We start from the raw sequence: 24987 nt of genomic DNA, 5'->3' as shown, positions 1-24987 counted from the left end.
AACATGAAGATCAAGACCATGTAGCCAAATTTTAGAGGAAGTGCAAATGGAATAAGGGGTAAATATACTCTAACTTTATTTTACTTGTACTCATACAAGCTATTATTACTCAATTGATGGTGGGCTTTAACTAAGCATTGTATGTGTTTTTATATGTGTGTGACTGAAAAGAAAACAGCAGAGTTGAGGGAGAATATGATAAATTAGCATATATTAACTTTATAGTATACATTGATGTTAACTTCAAGTGTGGCTCGGGCTAAAATAACAAACAAAACCCAAATTAGCTGTCTTACATAATGACTGACTTACCTACATGAAAATAAAATTTAAAGAACATTAAGCTACCTCACTCTCCAAATAGTTTAAAACACAAACAAAACCCCAACCCAACAAAAATATTTTCCCAGTAAGAAGAGAGTCTGCATGGAATCTTATTACAGGTAATCCTTGCTGTAATAATTTCTGTCTTCTCCCTAAAATTCATAAGAAAAACATTCCAGGATGTTCTATTGTATCTGCTTGTTCCTGCCCAACAGAAATTATACCCAAATTTAATTCTTCAATCAATTGTGCAGTCCTTATGTCACGCCACCCGACACCCAAACTACAATACCCATCATGCTGTTTGTTTCCAGGAGAATGACTCATCCAATCATCAACTGTTCATCAGATCCTCATCACTTGCAGATTCACCTGTTTTCCTGGTTTCCTATGTATATAAGATTGTTTGTTGTTGCAAAGTATTGCCTCCAGTTTACCTGAGCATACCAAGCATTATTTTCCTTTTGATCTCCTGTGTTTTTGACCTAGTTATCCCATTACTCTCTATTCCGATTTTTGCCTGCCCCTTGTTGGATTTCTCTGCCTGTATTTTTGCTCTACAGTTTTTTTGATTGTTTTCCTCAATGATTGTGTTTACCTTTGAATACATCTCCCTGGTTCTGACTCTGGCTAGTTTAACCCCTATGGATTCAGATTACAATAAAACTCCTTTTATCAGCAAGTGTCTGACTTTGCTTACAACGTTACACCTTACCTACATATGTAAAGACTCTTCACACTTTCTACAAATTCTTGAATGCCCAAAAGAACAAATGTTACCTGCAAGACTTCCTTACTTTTTTTCCAATGGACATTACAGTTTATATACTGTCTTCCCTAATGCAGATGGTTTGAAACATTTTCTTGATGAGAGAAACCTGAGAAGAACCCTCTCACAGATATTCTCTTAAGACTGTCAAAACTTGTGTTCATTTTTTAATGTTTCACACTTCTCACAAGTAGGAAGAGTTATTATGGGTACAAAAATGGGACCATCTAATGTGAACATCTTTGTTGGATTCATTGAGAATTATTTTTAATAATACACTAGACCTGTACCCTTTAGAATTTCTAATATACATTGATGACATTTTTGATATCACTACATACACATTTGAAGATCTCTAAGTGTTCATTTCATCCTTCTCCAAGTTCCATCCAGGCCTGGAATATTCATGGAATATAACACATCCTGACATAAGCATAACCTTTTTGGATGTGATGTCTGGAAATGATTTTAAATACCACCATCTATTATAAACCTAGAGACTCTCATTCCTATTTACAATACAATTCTTCACATACCAAAGCCTTCAAAAACTCTATCCCTTTACTCACAGCTACGAAGACTTGAGTGCATTGCAGTGAGAATGAAGACTTCCTCCAGAAATGGAAGGAAATGTGTGAATATTCTCAAAACTCTGGGTTTTATGAGTAATTCATAGATGATACCTTTGCTCATGTTTGATCTATTCAGTGTATGCACTGACCTACAAACAATCTACTCTTAACAAAACAAGAATTCCTTTGGTGTTGATTTATAATCCTACAAATAAAACAATGGCTAAAATTATACTTAAACATGTTCGAATCCTCTAGGATGATTCAGAGACCACAGTCCTTTTAAGGATCCTCCACTAATCTCCTACAGACAAAACAAAAACATCAAAAACACTCTTCAAGAGTGAGCTAAATGACCATTCAAATAATATCCGTAGTCTGCAACTGCTCTATGTGTACTACATATATATTTATTAATGCAGGCATTAAGATAACTGGGACAAAAGGATCAGTTGTCATCACCCATTCATGGAGTCATGGAGAGTCATGGGGAGATTTTCTCCCAATATAGCTTCAGGACAAGTGAAGAACACAGCACATCAACTATTTTAAAAAGTCAAGAATAAACTTTATTACATAGAATCAATTCTCTGTAACAAGGAGCATTTCAGTGTGATGATGGAGCTACAGCAAATAGGACTCGCATATCAGGTCAGACTGACCTCAAGTCTATGCTTCTCTGCTTGTTAGCATTAACACAGGCTTAGTTATGTACTATGTGCATCTGGGAATATGTTTACCTCATTTCTCCCTCCTAGTGTCCTGGTTACAGCTATGTACACCGCCCTTGTCAAACTGACCATGGAGGCGACATTGCAGTTATTGCAGAAAGCTGGTTATGATTTAAAATCCTTTGAAATAATTTTTACTAACAATGTAGCCAGCAATAAGAAACACACTCAGCCTCTTCCACTAATTGGAATCTACAGGCCACCAGGACACTAGTCATAATTTATTAATGAGTTTGCAGATTTCCTCTCTAATCTGGTTACTTTGGTAGAAACAGCTATTATTGTTATTATTGGTGATTTCAACATTCACTTTGGTATTGCTCAAGACCCCTTGAGATCAGCCTTTAGTTCTATACTAGAATCAATTGTTTTAACTCAGTGTATAGGAGGGATCCACACACTCTGCTGGACATACACTTTATTTAATATTGATTTATGGCATAGACTTAGAGAAAAATATGTAGTATACTACCCCAGAATTATGTCATCTCAGACCATTCCCTTATTTCATTTGAACTACATATCAGTCACAATACAGTCATCATGCCTCACTACCACACCAGTTGCTCGATCACATAAGATCCTGCACCTAGCTCAACTCTTCACAACTTGAACAAATGACTGAATGCTTAGAATGCTCAGCACTTAATGATGCACATTTAATGCTGCACATTTAATGATGATGTTCCACTTAAGAATAAAAAAAATAGGCAAAAAATAGTACTGTGCTATAATGATGACATTCGCAATTTAAAATAGAACAGTCGAAATATAGAATGCAAATGGAACCACACTAAACTTTAGTTTTCCATCTCATGTTTAATCTTCCAGCTCATGAGAGACTTCTTATCTATACAAAGTCAAATACTACTACACAAACAGCTTCTCTCTCTACCCTAATAGAAAATAACAAAAACAATCCTAGATTTTTATTTAATACAATAGCATAACTAACTACGAATAAAACAGACACCAAAGCTCAGATTACAACATACACACAGTAGTAATGATTTCCTGAATTTTTTAAATGGGAAAATTAAGCGCATAAGAGATTAATAAGAGTATTAATGTGGCATCACACTGTTAGAGATCAAAACAATCATGTCAAAAAAGGCATTAGAATTCTAGACTCCTATCCAAGAGCCTGAACTTAAATCATTTATTTCCTGCTCAAAATCTTCCACATGCTTACTGGATGCATTGCCCAAACACTTTCTTAAAGAAATTCTACTTGAAGTAAAATAACTTCTACTAAATATAATAAACTTACATGTGAACATGTCACATTAAATCATGCAAATTAACAGTCATCAAACCACTCATCAAGAAAGCTAACCTTGACCTATGTCAGTTGTCAAACTAAAGGCTGATATCAAATCTTCCTCATCATAATACAGAAACAATACTGATTAAAGTAGTGACCTATGGGAGGCTTACAACCAGGGTTGAGTGTCTTTGCTCATATTGCTTGATCTCGTTACAGCACTGGACACCACAGATCACAACACTTTACTAGATAGACTCAAAAATGTTTTTGGGATTATGGGAATAGCCCTTTTTTGGTTGAAATCTTACTTAACAAATTGTTACCAGTTTGTGCTAGTTTTTGCTGGTTTCCACTGCTAGGCTGATGATTCTCATTTATGCCAAACCAAAGCACAAAAATCATCTTAATATTATCAAGGAATATGTAAAGAACATCAGACACTGGATATTGAGAAACTTTTACTTAATCCTGACAAAAATAATCATTTTGCTATAACAGCTATTTAATATTATTTTCAACAGCTGGCTACTCCGTTCCCTTATCAGGTCTCTGTAAGGAAGGTTTATTACCCCACCAGGACACATGGCCCAAACTTTACAACCCCAGCCCAGGACTTGGGTGCAACCAGTCCATAAAGTATCTCACATGAAATTTAGGGATAACTTCACAACCTGGAATACTTAGATCAAGAAAAAATTATAAAGACCATATTCTTGAAGGAATACTGGAATTTGATGTTTCCCTTGTGAAAGGCCTTCTCACGACCCGCACAACGACACCATGATCATTTATAGAATATATACATAACAGGCTCAGCATGCTCAATCTTGAGTGAAGTCTAACTAGCGATCATCACTGAACTTTTATGAAATCCTCTCTCTTAATTTATGTTAACTTTTCTTATGTATGGTTATTTCAATTAGTCATGAAATTATTATATTCATGCCTTAATCCTATTATTCTAGTGTTTGCATATTAACCTTTATACATGTATTACATAGTGACTACCCTTTCATCTCAACTATAATAGACAGAGAGACATTAGTTGAATATTAGTAATTAGTAATAGTAGTACAGCACCATACATGTATAATAATTATGCTCTCAACCTTTCTTTATATCTCTCTTCTATGCTTCTCTATCTCTTCAAGTCTTTAAGTCGTGTGCTTCTTGATAGAAATGTAACTGCTTTTTTTATATTTAATTGTGTCCTTTATATTACTTATAAGAACATTTGCACTCTATATCTAAATATGTGGACCAAATGGCTCAGATGAATAAAGGTAACCGAACCCACCTGTTACAGTTTAAAAGACATCTCATAACCAAAATATTACTACCTAGTTGTTTTATTCCCCCTTTCTCTTTTTGTTTGTTAAATTGTTTTTTACCTGCTAAAACCAGAGATATGTCAAAGAGGCATGAATATGCATGAGCAAACCTGAGAACGATCTCTACCCCTCCCCAAGTCAAGGATATAAACATGAATGCTAAGGAATAAAGAGTTTTTATGTCGTTATACAACATGAAAATTGGATCCAGAAAAGAAGAAGTTGGAACTGCTGGTACATAGCATTCATTTTCCTATTTTATGTTCGTCTTATATCTAGTGTGTTAGTCTGTCATAAACCATTTCATTTGATTTCCATTATTCTGTCAACATAGTGACATTTTTGTTTTGTATCATTGGTAAAGTTAGAATGAATCCTGTTTGGCCAACCTTAGATATCTACAAACTATGTCTAGGATACACTCTTGCATTGGTATCTGTGAAGTCAAGGAAACATGCATCTCAGCTGTACACTCTCGGTGAAGCTAAGGCTTGCAAATTCAGGACAACCTTTCATATGGGGTCATTGTCAGCGTACCAGATTCAGGGTTAGGTGTTCTTTCCTGCTGACCATGGCCATACCTAAATTTCAGTCACCCCGCTTTCGCGGCTGTACCAGCCAAATTGACAATTGTGCCTGGAAACTGACATAAGTGCTTCCTTCCATTCATATGCTATCTTGGGGTGTCTATAGAGAGTTGCATTTCCTAGAGATAATTCTCTTCAAGTTAATATTTCCCCCCCATATTAGTCTATATAATAATAGGAATAGGAATCTCCTCCATATTTAACAATCTTCCTGTAGTGAAGCTCACTGCTAGCTCTCTTAACTTTTTGGGATAGGTTAGTCTTAGCTGAGTTAGCATCATAGCTAAACAGTTCTCTGGCTTGTGCAAAAGTAAGGATATAAAACAAATAAACCAACAACAAAGAGGTAAGAGGGAAGCCTCTGATCCCTTTTTTGTTGTTGGTTTATTAATATTATTTGTTTTATTTCCTTTCCTTTTTATTTATTTATCTCTTCAGCCCCCTTCAGTTGTCACTTGTTAGATATTCTGTACACCTGAGCCAAGTCTTTCATAGTTGTCTATAACACACATTTAACAACATCAATCATTTCTTTATTCAGTAATTAATAAACTCCCCATTATTCAACAAGTTGGTTGTTGTGGCAGATATATTTGAAGCAATGGTATTCGGTCACTGCACAAGATATGAAATAATTAGGAATGAGACTGATGTTAAATGTTAAATGTTAAAACCTTTAGTAATTCACAATCATTAGCTGACATATTTCCCTACATTTTAGGGTGGTGCCCCTTTCTAATAATTCATACACTTATGCCTTCTTGCTACATGTACTTTATGTGAAATTTTGTGGAGAAGATGTATGTGAAAACTGTTGGAGGCATGTTTTTAAAATATATAACTACAAGAAAAAGAAAAAGATAAAATTACTTACTTTCCATTGAGGGCAGTGACTCCCACAGTGCTGCGAGGAGTGGACATGCTAGCCACATAATTCCACTGTCTGGCCTGTGGGTCCCACCGCTCTACTGTGTTCAGATAGCTCCATCCATCATGGCCTCCCACTGCATACATAGGTCCTTCCAGTACAGCAATACCTTATCAAGTGAATTTGTCACACAAAAAACAGCTTTATCAATTTTGAGAATGAGATGCTAACAACATTTTAATCTATGGAATTAAGATACAGTTTGGTATGCTACAGTTTGGTATGTTATTTATACTACACTGATTGTAGTATTATTGTAGTATTATTGTACTTAAAGACAGCATATGTTTTCAGTTATTTACTTTCTGTATGCAGTTAAAAGTTCAGTTAAAAGAAGATATGGAAAATTAGCTTACAGACAGATTTTTACTGAACTGTTGCCTTACAAGACCTTTTTTAGGATCTGTTTAAAGAGAGTTCTTTTGTGTCTTAATTTGGGGCAACACAGCTTGATCTTTTTTACCTGCATTTGTAATCTTTTTTTCAAAGCATGAGCTCCAATGGCTCCCAAGTGGCACTGCTGTCTAAGGTTTATTTTATTATCAAGAGATTTTTGCTTTGAATCATGACAATGCCAAAGTCCCATAATACATTAAACCTTACTCTCCCAAGTTGGTAGCTATCAACCAATGGAGGGAGATCTGATTAGCATGTTAAATCAGGCAAACTAAATTGAGTAACAAGCTAAATGTTCTTAATTATAAGGACTTTTGTCTAGTTTTCAGATCGGCTACTATTATTTTAAGTAGATATTTATGCTTTTTTCAAGAAAGTTTAATAAGCCAAATTTGCTTACCCGATTGGCAGTTTTGTTTTCTTTTGCTTAATACTTTATTTTGCTTAAGCATTTTTTAAACATTAATATAATTTTGCTTGTTTCTAGAGGGTCTTATTTTTACATTGTTAGGATCTTTTTAAAAAAAATTATATTGGTATTTTTGCAGCATGTCCAAAATTCCACTCAAACAATATTAAATATTTATATTACTAATGAAAGAGAGAGAGAAGACAAAGAGAGAATGCACCTAGCCCATGTCTGTGGGTTGACATAGGAGGCATAGTGCACCACACTTTAGTGATAGGGTCATAGCACTCCACCATATTGGATGTCTTGAGGCCATCTCTTCCGCCAACCATGTAGAGTTTTTTCTCAATTACTGCCACACCGAACTGAAGCCGTCGGCCATTCATTACTCCATCCTGGATCCATGTGTTAGTGCGAAGGTCATACTTTTCTATTGTTGTAGAACCTAAAACATTGAAATTGTCAGTTAGTTTCATGTCTATGTGGCAACTCTTGGAAGTCAAGTCAAATATATATTTTCTAAAATTTTCTGAATTAGGGACTAGAACGGCTTTTCAAATTTGTCTAGTGTTCTCCTGGAAATGTTTATTTACTTTAAAACATATGAAAGTAGAATCGCTATTCAGATTGTGACAGGACTTATGTTGCCCTAATGAAAATCATGAAATCCAATTTTTGAAATCAATGGTCTGACATGCGACAGCTTAGCAGGTGAAATTTTGCAGTAGATGATTGTATGACCAGTAACCAGGAGATAACAAATCATGACCCACCTTTTGAGGCATCTATGCCTCCTACTGCATAGAGTGCCCCAACAGTGGACTTGCGTGGTTTGGTCCTTGGACTCTGTAGCATTGGACGGCGCTCTGGCAGCAAATGATACTTCATAGCCTCCATCAGTAGTTTTTGGCATTCCAGATCTTCTGAAAACATCCTATTGTTTTCCAGGTCAGCAAGAAGCTAGAACATGCATTATGGTCACTCAACAAATTATTTTTTGATTCAGCAATAATCAAATGTTATGTAGGCCACATAACCTTTGGTTAATTTGGTTAGTTTGTTTGTATTACAATTTATTGTTTTTAAAAGTAGTGGGGGGTTTTTAAGCTTTAAACTTCCAGTTTTTTAAGTATTGAGTGATTCAATTGAATTGGATGTTCTCTCCCCAGATCCTCTAGGCTGATAATGTATTGAACAAACCTGAGGTGGGAGAAGTGGTAAGCGGATGTACACTAGTAGCTCTCCCAAATCTCGTTGTCGGTGCTGCACATCATATCGTACCCACATCATCAGTGCTTGAAAAATAGTTTCTTCATCTGGAATGTTGATGTCATCACTGGCAAGCAGTTTGACTATTTCCATTGTAGGAAGTAAGAGAAACTCCTGGTTTTGAATGACCTCTAGAAAGTGTTCCTGAAAGATCAAGGCAATGTAATATAATTATATTAGGTCATTAGGTATCCAGTTGTATTAAATGCATGCATATACAAAATGTATCTTTAAGAGATCTCTAATATAGGCATGTTGTACTTCTTTGTAACGTAGAAGGGCTGAAAAGAAACAAAAATCCATCAGATCCAATGTAACACTGTTCACACAGCTGTTAATGTAGAAAAGCACCATAGATGTGTATTACTCCATATACACCTCTGTGCTGTTGGTAGCCTATAAAGCAAACAGATTCCAGTTGGTCCATTCATTGTAGTCTTTGTTTACTCAGGCCATACTTTTGTAGTGAAGCTATATTAAAAATTATTCCCCTGATAAATTCTGACCTGGTCAAAAGGGTAGGGGGCTCTCTGGCACCCCTGGGCCACAGACCAGACCTAGGATATGCTGGTTCCTTGAAGCTTAGCAACAAATCCATAAATGGCCTAGATATCAGATGACCTGGTTTCTGACCCTCAGCCCCCTCTCCTTATGGGTCATAAACTGATGGATGGGAAGATGAAAAGCTTACCAGTGAGGTAATAAAAAGAGAGTTTACAGGGATAGGATGTTTGACATTGCATAACACCTAATAATAATATAAGGGAGTATAGAGATTCTGTTTCCTTTCGGAATGATCTGCATACAGGGCAGAGGCCTCTGCAGGCTTCAGCAAAGGATCCTGTGTAGGATTTGGTGGAACTCAAGGTAGGATATATGTCCTCTCCACCAGGCTCATGATCTTATAGAAAAACAATGTTCTTTAGGACACGGTTAAGAGAAGTCTTCTTTTGGAATGTGGTGGTAATGGGTTCCAACTGATGTGGGTGTTGAATATCAGTTTGCATATATTGACTAAAGTATGGTTTGGATGTAATGGTGACAAATGCAAACACTAGTATGTAAAGAAGGTGGGGTGAATAAATAAACTCTTCTGACAAATGTATGAAAATGTGTGTTCTTTTTTGATTGTTAGACATTCTCCGGAGGGTGCCTCAATAATGCTTGTTAATGTTAATCTACAATAAAGGACGGGGACAGCTATTCTCTTTAACTAATTCTGAAGTCTGCATCTTGATTTTCTATTTGAATTTTATTTTCTATTTTGAACTTTTAAAACTAGCTGACTGGCTATTAAGGAATGAAACCAGCCTGGGTATATTGTAAGAAAATGAGACCATAAATTCCAATTCCCTACGAATTCAAATCCCTACCAGGGCAAGTAACCTTTCTCATCCCACAGATTCACAAAGTAACAACTTACAGTTTAATCTATTATAATGTGAAATAAACAACCAGTAATGTAAGTCAGTTGAATTTCCTTTTCCTGCAATAATAGGCCATTGTTGTCCATGTGGAATTCGGTGGAATTCAGCAAGAAGCATGAGAGGAAATCCCACCCTGCCTGCATCAGTGGCACTTCTGTGGAGTATATAGTTTCAATTACATGAGAATTCACATCTTGCAAGACCTGTCAACTCCCTGTTGATGGCTTGTCAATGTTTCTACCACCTCAGACATCTAAGGGATTTCAGGCTGCCCTCCAAGGTACTGTGGAATTTCTACCCTTGCACCATCAAAATCATCCTCACAGGAAACATCACAGCCTGATTTGGGAACAGCACCAAGCAGGACAGACAGGCTCTCCAGAGGGTGGTGCATTCAGCTGAGCATATTATTTGAAAGTTTCCTAATCTGCAGACCATCTACTACAAGTGGTGTTGGACCAAGGACAGGAAGTTTGAGAAGGACACTAGACATCCTAGTTATGGACTATTCTTTCTGTTGATGTCAGGCAAGCACTTTTGCTCCCTGAAGGCAAAGACACAGAGGATGAGGTGGAGCTTCTTCACACAAGTAATTTGGGCTATGAACCAAGGCAGCAGCTAGGACTACCCTACCGACACACATCATACAGAGGACTTATTCTTCACTGATCATTTATCACAGGTTTATTTATTAACCCCCTGTCTAACTGCACAGCACTATGCTGCATACTCACTTTGCACATTTTGCACTTTAGACTATGCTCATCTCTGCACTACTGTAATTTCTACTGTAATTTCCATATTTCCATAAAAACTACTGTAATTTCCATATTTCAATAGTTCTATATTGTTTGTATATATTGCAATCTTATTGTTTAATGGGACGGGCAGTTGTCTAAGCCTTGCATTACTAGTTGTACCTTGTATGACTATGTATGTGACAAAGACTGATTGATTAATTTGATTTGATTCAGTTTTAAATGTATAACATGTCATAATCAACTTTGTGACCCAGTGCTTGTCACATGTATTAGGTCTAGGGTTAGTTAAGATGTATTTGAAAGGTTTATTATTGATCCAAACTGTTTGAAATGATCAGTTACCCAGGAGTACAGACAGATTGAGTTACACATTATTGCACAGTAAAAGTGCATTTACAGTTTCACTGATTTGCTATTAACTATCATGCACTGCCCAGCTGCCTCTGACACAACACTTCCCATAGAAAAGGCCTTCTCTAGCATGTTCGGTGTGCTATAAAAAGTATTTTCTTCAAGATTGGCTGAGAATGTTGTACTTCTCTATGACAGAATAGTAGCAGTGGCTGTATGCTGACACACCAGGTGTCTTATGAGGAGTTGACCATACACAATTATTTAGCACCCATTTTCTACTCACTGACAGATTATGGATGTTGCCAAGTAAAACCCCAGGTCATTGCCAAATCAGTGCTCATTTGTGGCTAGAAAATTGGCTCTCGATCACTATGTGTGAATTGTTCAAAGACACAATCTGAGAGGCTCCAAAAAAAATATCTAACATGCTAAATATATGTACCTGTCAGCAAGTCCAAATCCTGTAGTGTCTAAAGTGCTGCAACCTGGTAGTGATGACTGGTAGTGAGTGCGGTGTCTAGATACAACCAATAAAACCGAAGAAAGATATGGAGTGAGGGGAAACCAGTTGAGGAGTTGTAGAATAGCAACATGAATGGCTACAAGTTCATAAAAAAAACACAATTCCCACTCTCCCTTCTCCAGGTGGTCTCTTTTTCCTTGATCTTGAGATGGAGCTTGAGATGGATAACTGCTGAAATGGATAAGTGAGTTGATGCCTTGTTCACTTCTGGCATGCAGCTTGATGTCATTCATGAAGTGAGGCTATATCATGATTCTCAGCATGAAAATGTTTATTCTAACATCAGGCTTCTGTGAAGCAGGAACAGTGGAGTTTAGCTTCAGATGAACAGACAAACGATCATGGCACCAGATTAATCTTTGTCTTGCCCAATCCAATTCTATGTTGATGCTCAAAAGAAGGATACAGGACCACAAGTCTACTAGAATTCACACCAGCTTTAATCTATACAATAACATTCCCACAGATATAGGTGTTTGAGTATTGAAATCAGAGGCAATTGATGCATATATCTACCTTGCATATCAGATAGAGAAAAAGTGTAGGAGGGATAAAGGACTTCCAGGAATGTCACTAACATAATAATTTCAGAAAAAGAAAAAAAACAGAATTAGTGATGCATACCTCTAATGAATCAGTCACACAGCCACAAAATACTGAGATCAGCAGCAAATGACCTGCATATTTAAAACCAGCGTGCTTATACCTCTGAATTCTCTACAAACAATGCAGGGTAAGGCATACAGTATTTAGGGCTGCAATTACTAAATTTATAGGACAATAATATAAAACACAGCTCCAACACAGCTAAATAGTACCTAAATAAGGATGCTGTTTTAACTGTACCTATCTGATACCACAGCTTCAGTAGTATCCAAGTCAACTCAATAAATAGCCAGATAACTATAGACTAGGAGTAATACAAGGATATAATGTGGTACTACTACAATTCTGTTTCTATCAACATTGAAGGCAGTGTGACAAAGGGCACCTACACAATCTGGAGATGGAGAAACACAGAAATGAACACCCACACCAATCAAAGAAGATTCAGTTTGTGTGGAAAGGGAAGTACAGACACTGACATTAAGTAGACTGAGACAGATGTATACAAGAAACTTGGATTTTTGTACACGACAATCTTGGAACAGCAACCAACAGCTCCACTGCACAGCCAACATCTGATAAATCACAACAACCAGTTGATGAACCACTAGTGCAAGTCCAGTCAGCATTACCAGACACAAACATCAACAATAAGAAGATTAGTCAAGTGGAGTCAAAGATCTGCCAGGAGCTACTTAATATAAGGTAGTATCATGAAGCTCTATAAAATGTGTCTCTCTTGAGCTGTATAGAACAATATTAGTAGCCAAAGAAAAGCTCTTGAGTAGATGGCGCAAGGCAACTACCTGAACCCTACAGAATTAAACAAATACATATGATACAGCATAGCCATTGAAGCAAAAGAATGAACAACATTGAAAACTGCCATGAAGGAACTAACATGGAAGATGAGGATTCAGAAGACAATCCCAGAGAACTAGCCATATTGAACAAATCACAAAATGCTGGGTCCACATGAGGTTCAACAACCTGAGAAACATGTACAGAATAGACATGAGCCTGCAGAAGCTGGAACAGACCATCAATCTGAAGCTTCAGGCAAAATCTCAGTGGTTGAGAATGTATGCAAAGAAGAGCAGTCACTACCTTTAGAACATGCTCTTCAAAGAGGACACCAAAGTGTTCTATCATTAATTCAACAACCAAAACACTGACGTAAATGAACTGCAGTAAAGAAGTAATTGCATGGTATTGTGGAATAAAACGGTTCCACAACGATTGCATTGACTCAAGAGGGAGAGAAAGGACCATGAACAAATATCATAACTCACTGCCAAACTTCACAGTTGATGATACAGCTAGGTTCATCAAACATACAACTGGAAGTTGCCTGATACCATCAAAGACCTTTGATCAATTCCTGGTTAACATCTGGAATCACTTCTCAATTTTCTACTTTGAGGAAACCAAGGTCCAAAATATTTACTATCTAATCATCTCCTTCTATAAGTCTGAATAGTCTTAACAGCTGTGCTGATGAACTATGTCTAGAATTTCTTACTCAAGAATGTAATCCTCTTAGACAAGCAGAAGGGTTATTGAAGAGTGTTGAAAGCTTTCAAGGATCAGCTGCTGGTGAGTAAAATGATTATAGTCATCATATAGACACACCTGTAGAATCTGGGTATGGCATTGTAGAAGCATTGATGTGAGAGTGGAAGACTGAGATGTGGTTGTTCTTCACCCAAGGCCACATTAGGACAGGAAGAATTACAAGAGAGTTATATTCCAGGGTGACTCCTTGTCTCCCTTTCAGTTTTTCTTAGCGCTGATACCATTAAGTAACTTGCTGAACATATGATGGATTTGATTTATAGTGAACAAATGCAACAAAGTCAGGAACTACTCTGTGGGTATTAACCATGGACAAAGTTCAGTTGTACCAGGCATGCAACATGTCACACCTTCCACTCAAATTCAGCCCAATGCAAACTACACTACCCACAAGCCCCTACTTCATTCCAGATCACCTGATTATTAAACTCACCTGTGTCTAGTCTAGTTATCCCTCATGTTTGTATGTATGCTCAGTTTGCCCAGTCAGTCATTGTGAAGTCTCGTCTGCCCGCCTTACGATTCTGAGCATTTGTATTCCTTATTGCTATTCTGGTTATTGATCCCTTTATGTCTGTTTAATGGATTTATTCTTTTGCCTGTGCCCTGTTGGATTTATTTGCTCTTTGACTGTTTTCTGGATATTGTTTATGTTTTGACTACGCCTTTGGATTTCCCCTCTTCCTTATTAAAACATTGTACCTGCATTTAACTCTGTCCCTGCTCATCAAATCTGACACAGCATTTTGTCATTGGAATGGAGTTTGGCCTAGACAAATGTGCTACAGTAGTCTACAAATGTGGCTAGTTAATCATCCCATGGCCTGAGCACATACACAGCTCTTACTCCAGAAGTGGAAAAAAAAACATAATTCACAAACTTTTTTTACATTTTTAAAAATGTAAATATCAAATCAAGAAATCACAGTTTTCTGCATTTTCCCTCAGTAGCTTTTGACCTCTTTCACTCAAATTAGAATTGGCTTTAATTGTTGACAATGAAGCCTTAACTACAACATAATGCATTATGTTCATTTGTGTCTCATCGTCCTGTTTGTCAACCATGTTTTGGTCACCTGAGTGGTGTTTATATATAATATAGTAATAATATGCTAACTAGGTCAAATTCTGATTTGCTGACAAATCAACTATATGGACCCAAGTTTCATCTTAACTGTTTTAAAAGGAAGCCAGACAACTAATAAATATTACTTAATATTTGTCTTGCCATGTAAAGCAGTATAGAATACCACCAATCAGGAATAAATATCCTTGTCTATAAATCCAGAAGGGGAATGGCCAATGAATTCTAACTGAATTCTAATGGATTTTCATATTCTAACTAGAACAAATAGTAGCAAAACCCTACAAGCCCACAATGGATTGAGACAGGGAAAAAGTAATAGGTAACTGTAATGGATGGTACCCCAACACCCCTCACAGAAAGTCTCCTTATCAAGATGCTCTGGAATACCTGTAGAGCAAGTGGACCCTCACCTCTGGGACAGCACATCACTCTTCCTCACTCTCTAAGGAAGGTTTATTACCCTGCCAAGACACATGGCCCAAACCTTATGACCCCAGCCCTGGACTGGCGGCAATGAAGTCATAAAACATCTCATGTGGAATTTGGGGATGACTTTACAACCTGGAATACTTAGATCAGGAAAACTTAAGAAGACCATATTCCTGAAGGAATGCTGAAATTTGATATGTCCCTTGTGAAAGGTCTTTTTCGTGAGCATCACAAAGAGACATGTGCAGAATATAATCTTATCAATTGTTTTCTTTTTGTTTTCCTTTTTAACAAGGTGGTATTTGCGATGGATTCTACAAACAATTGTTCCATACCACCCCTCAGTGACTATAACAGACTTCCCATCTGGATTATTTGATTCATTTTCTTTAGCTCTTTTGCTCCCTTTCTTTTCTCACTCAGTTGTCACTCGTTAGGTATTCTGTATGCCTGAGCCAAAGCCGTCATAGTAGTAGCACCCATTTCATAATGTCGATAATTTGTTTATTCATTGATCAATACAATTCTCATTTATTCACCAAGTTAGTTGTTGTGGCAAATATATTGCCACAATCAATGCTATTCGGTAACTGCACAAGTAATAATAATAAGCCTTCAGTACTTCACCAGTGTTAGTTGATGTATTTTCCCTATAATTTAGGGTTTGTGCCCCTTTTCAATAATTCATAAAATGTTATGCTTTTGCTACACTAACCAACTAATATAATGATATATTGTCGATGGTAATCATGGTAATTTGTCTTATTATTGAATAGTATTTAAAGACTTTATTATAACCATCAAATCAAAAAAAATCCATTTTATTGTCATGTGACACACACAGGAGTAAGGTGAGTTAAAAGCTTAACTGCTTACTCCTTACATTCTGGCAGTATTGTTACAAAATACTATGCGCATATTCAAAAAAAGTAAAACTATATACAGATGTGCAAAGTACAGCAGGTACATACACAGTCATATGCACATCTTACACACATCATGCACTCACCACACATATTGTGCACTATTGTAATACAAACCCCGAGTAGACACTGTATATGAGACAGTACTGAATGATCTGAGTGTGCCAGTAGTAATAGGGTGATATATATTATTGTCCAAGCTGTTTTACATAACACTGTCTATAAAGTGCAGAGAAAAGTGGGTGGTTGTATGGTGGAGAGGGAGGGATTGTCTATGTGAGTGTGGGTATGTGAGGGTATAGGCCATGGTAGAGTATAACTGGCTGCTCAGCAGTCTAATGACCTGTGGAAAGATACCTTCCCTGAGCAGGCTGGTTCTACTTTGTATGTAGAACCATATTCCAGATGGCAGCCACAAGAACATACTGTGACTTAGACAGCAATTTGAATATACATCCAAGAGTGATGGAAGTTCAATCCTAGTGATGTGTTGGGCTGATCTCACCAGGCTTTGTGGTTTGTCAAGTAGGATCATCAAAGACGTCAACTACATTATCCACAGCCTCTTCTGACTGATGCCATCAGGACAATATAATCACAGTATAAGAGCAAACACAGCATCTTATGAGATTTTCCACAGACAGTTCAGTAATGCCTCTTTTAAAGTATGAGATGTACTTGCATGGCATTAGCTTTACATCAGCACATGGGGTATTTGTGTTCTTCATTGATTGCAGATTCAGATAGGACTATAATGTCAGTAATTTTATGGACTGTATGCTCCCATGTCAGTAAAGATTATAGCACCTATAATCATAAAATAACCACTAGAAACAACATGGTTATTTTAATCCCACGTTATATCAATAAATATTCCATCATATCAAGTGGATAAGGATTTACAATTTTTATAAAGCATGAAAGCAGTCAAAAAAGTATGCCACAAAGGGACAGATATAAACCCCTAATCACTTGTTGAATTGGATGCTCTGTGAAGTAATGCTGTCACAATCAGAAATATCACAAATCTGTTTTGGTTTTTTTTAATCCCCAATGTCATACTGCCAGATCCCCAAGCAGACTACAATATCCAGCAACCCATTCATCACCCAGTCAAAAACTCACCCAATCAGAGGCATCAGAATATTGAACTCACCTGCGTGTCCTGATTATTGGAGTATATAAGACTTAGAGTTTGAAACAGTCATTGCAAAGTTTTGCCAATAGTTTTTTAGAAGCATACTGAACGTTATTTTGGATCGTCTTTTTGTGTACCATACCTTTTCTTAGAAGTCCTCATTGTTGTATTTTGCCTGCCCCTTTTGGATTTTCTGCCTGGTTAAATTGTGATTGATCTTCTGGTTTCTGACTCGGACTGTTATGCTCTCTATGATTTGGATTATCCCTTTATATTCTCTTTTTGTCATCACACTGCATTATTGCAAAACCCCTGAACAAAAAATAAACCAACCTGCTGTTTCATATCCATAAGCGTCTGATTTTGCCCGACCCATCACATCCAAAAAAGTTACTGTACTATGTATATGCATTATAAACCTCTTACAAATATTCCTAACAATCATATATGAGGTTCTGTTCAGTCCCAAACTGCAATTATTTCCTTGGTAGAGTAAAATCCTGCAAGTCCAAGACTTTAATTGCAGCCAACCTTTTGGCTCAAAGAAAGCTGCTAAACCAAAGGCACAGATGCATGTACAAAAACAAACAAAAAAGGGAACACAAAGGTAAAAAAATATAATAAACTCACAACACTAATTAGAACTGCTTCTAATGGCCCACAGGCTGTGAAACCTAAACCAACCCATTAGCAAAATAATCCAACCCCAAACAAAAACAGACACAGAAAATTCAACACAGCAAATGACCTAACTAGAACAACACACTCTGCTCAAAACCCCACATTAAACAATGCACAAAGAAATCCTGCAGCCAAGCACCAGCTATTCCTTTTGCTCTTTATATAACAAAAATAGTTGGGCAGTCAACTACATTGAGAAAAAAAAAAACAATGCAGGCCTGTCGGTGGAATCTAAAACGCAGTAAAAACAAACTCAGTAAAAATTAAATGAAAATGAGAAGCGTAGCTTCTACAGGCACAGCTAAACCCTTCCAGGTTTAACTGAGTTACCTGCAGGTTTCTTCTTGTGTCTAAATTACATCTACATCCGAATAAGGCCGCAATCAACACATGCCTAGAATGTAACAAAATAATCTGTCATTTTAATTCAAGGGTGTAATGTTGGGTTACACCTGGGTTAATCATTTAAAACAAAATGCAGAGACAGAACCATAACCATAACATAACTAACCAAAGCCCAGTTATTAAAATTAAAAGCACGAAACTAACAGGACACCGAAGAGGGAAACTTACAAATGGAAAGACAGGGCTTAAGAACATGTAATAACAAGGGAGAAACAAGAAACAGGTTAAAAAAATACAGGGCAGAGCAGAACAGAAGGAAAACAAGGACATGAGAGAGGTTGCTAAGGGAAACGTGACGCTAACTGCATGGCAAATGGAGGTTGAAACAAATCTCCACCCTCCCAATTCTCTGCCAGCTTTTAGCAAACTCTGTCTACAATTCTTACAGTGGCTTATGCCAGCATCACACCTAGTGTAGTCCCAATCCTCCTCAGGCAAGGAATCTACTTATCTATGCTTCCCAGTCACCGTGATCTACTTCCTCATGTGTAACCCAAATCCATTCTAAACATGTTGTACTCATTTGATCTACTGTCGTCAACTGTATTATCTCAAACCTTGCTGCAATGGTTATCACGTTAAAGGTAATGCCACCACTGTCCACATCATCTGAAACACTCATACATAAGGGACAAAGGAAATGCTCACACATTATGTGTAATCACATACTTTTTCACATGCTCATACCGAATGCAACACTCATACATAATGGACAAAAGAATTGCAGACGCTTTGTGCGTACTCACGTACTTTTTCATGTGCTGGTACCGAATGCCTTGCACCTGTAGCATGACACATTTACTTGTATTATATACTTTTGCATTTACTGGCCAAAGGCCTTGTCAGAGGAATGAAATTTTAGGAAGCTTTAGATAGAGTCTACTACATGCATTTATCCTGTTAATGTTAAATTGCAAGTTATTGTTACTATATGCAATTTTATTAAACATTAACATGTGTAGGATAACAGACTAGTAAGGAACATAAGCCAAATCTAAATCTTGTGGTTCATAATAGTCCAAGATAGATAAAATTTAATTAATATTTCATGTTGCAACAATATATTTTTATTTGTGACCAGTGAAAGCTATATGATACTAGTAGATTTTTTGTGTAATGGTAATATATGCAAATCAAGTAGTCACTCACATCTCTGTAATTTATATAGGGGTTTCCTATCCAGTGTATATCAATCATAAACATTATAGGCCTTGTAGTGAAATTTACATTATGGATGTGTCTGAAAAACTAAATCCAAACAGTACTATAGATTCAGATTCATATTTTCCTATGATCACAGACTCATTTGCAATGTTTGAATAGTACTGTTTCATCACAAACATTAATTTGAAGAAGTAGTATAATGTAAGGGCAAACAGAAGTTGGCAACATTGATCTGGGAGTGAAGAAACGATAAAAAGGAGAACAGATTTTTAAGATTTGGCAAACAAATGAAGTACTGGGTTGTTCAAATAAAACTAAGAGGCACTGATTTGTTTTTAGATGTCGGTAAATGCCATAGATATTTCGAACTTATGGAGTAAAATATTGCCTTGGTAGTTTTATTTTAAAAGGCAGAATGTTGGAATTGCATTAAGAATTGAGGGAAAACAAAATTATTCAAATATTATTGTTTAATCTGGACAGAATGTTTGGCAGTAAACTCCAAAACTGTTCACCCCATTTTGATTACTGAAGTGACTGAAAAGGAAGTTTCTTTGCCTGTCCTCTCTGATTAGATTAACTTTGTTGTTAAGGTAAGCCCTGTATAAACATCCTGTACAGATGCCCTTCGGAAGATAACATCCAGTTTCTTGAGTCATTTCTGCACTTTGTAAGAAACATATCATCTGATAAATATGTGTGTTGCATCCTACAGTGTCTATGAAATATTTAATGTATTGATTATTTTTGGCCAATGTTGCTTTTGTTCCTTTGCACACATCAAGACTTTGGCACACATCAAAATCAATTAGTACTACAATAAATAAAAAGTCTTGAGTGTTTTGTGGTTATTTTATAATTACATTCTAACAACAATAAATCCATTAAGATAAAAATTAATTGTTTTTGTAACATGAATCATGTTAAAATTGGGGAGAAGAAATACTATTTATTCAATTATTTAAAAAAAATATTGTAAATTTGAAGTCCTACAAATGTAACGATTGGGCACCCTCTTAGCGGCCTGTTTTATTATTTCTCTCTGTCAAATCTTTGTTTTTCATTTACTTCCTTATTTCACTCCTTGGTTTCGTTTTCTCCACCCATCATATGTTCCTGTAGTCCAGTCCGTGTTTTAGTTCTCCCTGTTATGTTCACCTTTAGTGTCTGAGTGTCTTGGTTATTTAAGCCCTGTGTTTCTGTCTTCTAGTTGTTGGTTATTGTGGTAAGTTATATCCTTCTGTCAGTTCTGCCTTATGGTCATTTACTTTTTGTTTACTCTGGTAGCATGTTATTTTAGCCTTAGTGTTACCCCTTTTGCCTCTGTTTGTTTTACCCTTCGTGTTCGTGTTTCCTCATTTAATAAACTGCCTCCTGCAATTGCATTCTACCTCTGCCTGTTCCTAGTGGGATCGTAACAGAATATCCAACCATAAAACAGATATGCAACAGGAGGACCTCTCTGTGTCACATCATGTTCAGTCTGCATCAGTCCAGCCACCCCCACACAATGCTTTGCTCCCGGACAGGGACATGGAATATATCAGGGTCCTGCTCACTACGCTTCAGGAGGGGAAACCCTTGGCTCTACCCTCTCTTATGGCAACACCCAGTGAGTGTAATGTGGAGGGGAAGTCAATGGGAACATATGTCATGCAATGCTGTAACTACCTTCAGCACCTGACCTGCCCTGATCCCCTGGCGTATGTAAAGGTAGTGTTTTTGAAAATATTTCTCCAGGGTAAGGCACCGACAATGGGCCGACATAATCCTCTTAGCACAGGGTTCAAGAGACTGTGATGGTGGAGGGTTTCCTCTGGTTGCTCTCCACACGATTTGCTCCTCCTAGATAGTCCCTGTTTGGGTATGAAGGAATCCGCCCGGCCAGTTCCCGCCTCCGGCGCGAGGGCCACCGCCCGTCCTGATCCTGTTCCAGTCCCTTGCGCGAGAGATGCTGCCAGGCCAGTCTCTGCCTCTGGCAAGAGAGACGCCACCCAGCCGGATCCAGCCCCTGTTCCTGGTGTGGATGAAGCCACCTGGCCCGATCCAGCCCCTGTGTCCTGCGTGAGTGACGCTGTTGAGCCTGATCCGGTTTCTGGTGCAAGGGATGCTGCTACCCAGCCCGATCCAGCTCCCACGAGAGATGCCACCTATCCCGACCAAGTCCCGGGCCCTGGCGTGAGAGACTCTGCTAATCATGAGCCTGTTCCCGGCCTAGTGGTGGCCCCCTGGCCCATCCTCGCCACCCGAGAGGCCTCTCAATCTGTTCTTGTTCCTGTGTCAGGTCTGTGCCTGTAGGTAACTTCTGGATCCCCCTGCAGCGCCACCGACCGCTGTAACCGTGCCTCCAGACCCTGCAGCACCGCTGAGCAAAACAAGCCCGTCTTCAGGCCTCCCGGATCCGCCGCTGCCTGGCGCAGCCATACCTCTGGACCCGCTGTTGCTGACTACTGTAGCCACGTCGCCAGACCCTGCAGCACCACTGAGCAGCGTAGCCCTGTCTTCCAGCCTCCCAGACCTGTCGTTGACGGTGCCGCCACGCCTCCAGACCCGCCACCGCCACTGATGGCTGCTGCCCAGCCCACGGACCTGCCGCCGCTGATGGCCACAGCCCTGCCTCTGGATCCCCCCAGACCTGTTACCGCTGATGGCAGCCCCAGTGCCTGTCTCTGTTCCCACTCCCAGCATATTTCCTCTCCTTTCCTCTCCTGACTTTTTGCCTGCCACCTTCTCCAGCCGTGTTTCTGGTCCAACTCCCTTTCCCCATCCTACTTCCATCCCTCAATCTGTCCCTACTCCACTGCCTGTTCATGGTTTGGCCCTGAGTCCCATACATTCATATAGCATTCCCCGACAATAGTCCTGCCCCGTCTCCTGTGTCTGTTTGTAATCCTGGCCCGGGTTCTGCCTCTTTGTTTGCTCTGTGTGTCTCCCTGCCTCATCATCCCTAGCTCCTCATTTTGGTCTGGTCCCTGTTTCGTGTAGCCCTTTTTTTTACACCTGTCTTGCCTGAACTCCCGCCCCTGTTCCACCCTCTGGTATTAGGCTTGTTTTTGTCCTTGCCCCTGTTCCTGTGTCCGTTCTGATGCCCTTGTCTCTTTTTGCTTCCTGTCCCTTGGCCCCTGGTCTGTGTGTGTGGTTTGTGTGTTTTTTTTTTTTTTCCTTCTGGCTCTTTTGGTTTGGTGTTCTGAGTTTTGTGCACTTCGGTGGGGGGGGTTCTCTAACGATTGGCCACCCTCTTGGCGCTTGTTTTATTTCTGTCATCTTTTTGTTTTTCATTTACTTCCTTATTCCGCTCCTTGGTTTCATTTTCTCCACCCTTTGTATGTTCCTTTAGTCCAGTCTGTTAGTTCTCCCTGTTATGTTCACCTGAGCCTGTTTAGTGTCTGTCTTGGTTATTTAAGCCCTGCGTTTCTGTCCTCTAGTTGTTGGTTATTGTGGCAAGTTATGTCGTGTCAGTTCTGCCTTATGCTCATTTACTGTTGTCATTACTTTCTATTTACTCCGGTAGCGTGTTTTTACCTTTAGTGTTACCCCTTTTGCCTCCATTTTACCCTTCATGTTTCCTCAATTAATAAACTGCCTCCTGCAGTTGCATTCTACCTCTGCCTGTTCCCGGTGGAATCATAACAAATATTTCTTACGTACTTAGTAGTTCTTAAAGCTTTTATTACTGTGATTTTTTTCACAGCATACTGACACTCCTACCATAGTGTAGCTGTGGGCCACGTTCAGAAGATCTGTGCACCCTTGAGCATCAGCAAATGAACAGATCCCCAGGCAGTTGGATGGGTGCAGTTGTTTCATTAGAAAGTTGCAGCAGACCTCAATAACTTGTGAGAGCTGGAGCAGACATGCTGTAGCCAGTAGACTCTCAATAGTCTCTTCCTTCAGCTCAAGAACACCTGTGAAGTTGGAGATAAAAACTGAATTTTTGTGAACCTTTACCACATATAACCAAATTGGTACCAAAGCAAAATAATAGTTGTGCTGGATATACTATATCCTATAGTGTTAAGTTATTAATAAAACATTTTTTTTTCTTTGTTAGAAGTTAGAGAAACAGTACTTTGATGGGCTTAGTAATCCATAGTAAGAGTTTAATGGAATAACATCTTACATTGAACTGATTGTATTAAAAAAAAAAAAAAAAAAAAAAGAACTGTGCAATAACAATGCAAAAGCATCCACTTCAAATGCATGTTTAACTAAAACTGAAATTACAATCAGATTATTTAAAAAGCAATGTTGGTACTAACCAGTGTATGCAAAATGAACTAATGATTTCAGTGCCTCCGGATCAACACCTTCTATTTTGATCTCCTCTTGTTTAGCCTCCCGCACATCATTGGTGAACATGGCAGCAAAGTAGTCAGAAACTGCACTTAAGACAAGTCTGCCATTAACAAAACAAACAAGTATGCTGAATATGCATGCAGTGTAGATACAGCAGTTATTTTCACCAGGTTGTCATAAAAAGCTGGAGAAACCTTGACTAAGCACACTTCCACACTGAAGCACTTAGCTACTGAAAGTGCTTTCTCAGTGAGTAATGTTACAATTCAAGAAGTAAATGTATAGAATAAAAAAACATTTAAGTAAATCCAAACTGTGTGTATGGATACATACTGCACTGTCAATAAATTCAATATTTATTGCATAATCACAAGAAGTCTTTGATTAAGAAAAAAAAAGTTGTATGACTGAGTTGCCAGTTTACTAGGGATATCTTTTGGTGTGTCTCCTTTGCATACATTTGCCAGAGTATTGGTTCTAAAGGTTCCTGAATGCATTGTGCTGTGTGTGAGGTTCTACAATCCAGAAAAGATTGCATTACAAAGTTGCTGCAAATTGGACAGCTGTTTCGACCTCATTCCAAAACACAGCCTAAAAATATGCTCAACCAAGATAAGATCTAGAACTGTTCAGGTCACTGAATAAATGAAAACTCATCTTGCTAGCAGCATGTTGCTAGAACCATTAAATGACAAAATGTGGCAATATCTTTGTGCATTATCATGCTATATGTGACTATCCAAGTGTAGTGAACCACATTTTACAGTTTAAATTGTAGTCAGGAAAACATGAACTTGGTGAACTGAGATGATCTTCTGCACACCTATAGTAATTCTGCATGTGATTTGCACAGCTCTGGCCCCATTACTTGCTTACACTATTATCTTTATTCTCCTTTTACCCTTTTCTCCATGCATAAAATAGCTGGCTACTTTTTAAATTTATTTATTTTTCCTTTTCATATGGTTCTCAGTGAACCCTTGAAACAGTTGTGCAATTGTTGGTCTGAAAAGCCCAGACCAACAATCATTTGGG

General features: G+C 38.1%; 1 protein-coding gene across 3 annotated transcripts in view; it reads right to left on the bottom strand.

Moving 5' to 3' along the window:
* Positions 1-24987, bottom strand: part of klhl4 (kelch-like family member 4) — a 51696-nt gene that overhangs the window by 3351 nt on the left and 23358 nt on the right. For 2 of the 3 annotated variants that reach the window (XM_027016754.2, XM_027016747.2), the window contains exons 3-8: positions 23916-24052; positions 23365-23561; positions 8515-8727; positions 8088-8274; positions 7535-7759; positions 6456-6618 (exon numbers count right to left, since the gene is read on the bottom strand). In XM_027016754.2, the coding sequence (XP_026872555.2) occupies positions 6456-6618; positions 7535-7759; positions 8088-8274; positions 8515-8727; positions 23365-23561; positions 23916-24052 (1122 nt within the window). Of the gene's footprint in view, positions 1-6455; positions 6619-7534; positions 7760-8087; positions 8275-8514; positions 8728-23364; positions 23562-23915; positions 24053-24987 lie in introns of those variants that run through there. The other variant, XM_027016762.2, reaches the window with a different exon arrangement.

The sequence above is a fragment of the Electrophorus electricus genome, chromosome 12 (assembly GCF_013358815.1).
Source record: "Electrophorus electricus isolate fEleEle1 chromosome 12, fEleEle1.pri, whole genome shotgun sequence".
NCBI classification, from domain to species: Eukaryota; Metazoa; Chordata; class Actinopteri; order Gymnotiformes; family Gymnotidae; genus Electrophorus; species Electrophorus electricus.
This window is presented reverse-complemented; position numbering and strand designations above follow the sequence as displayed.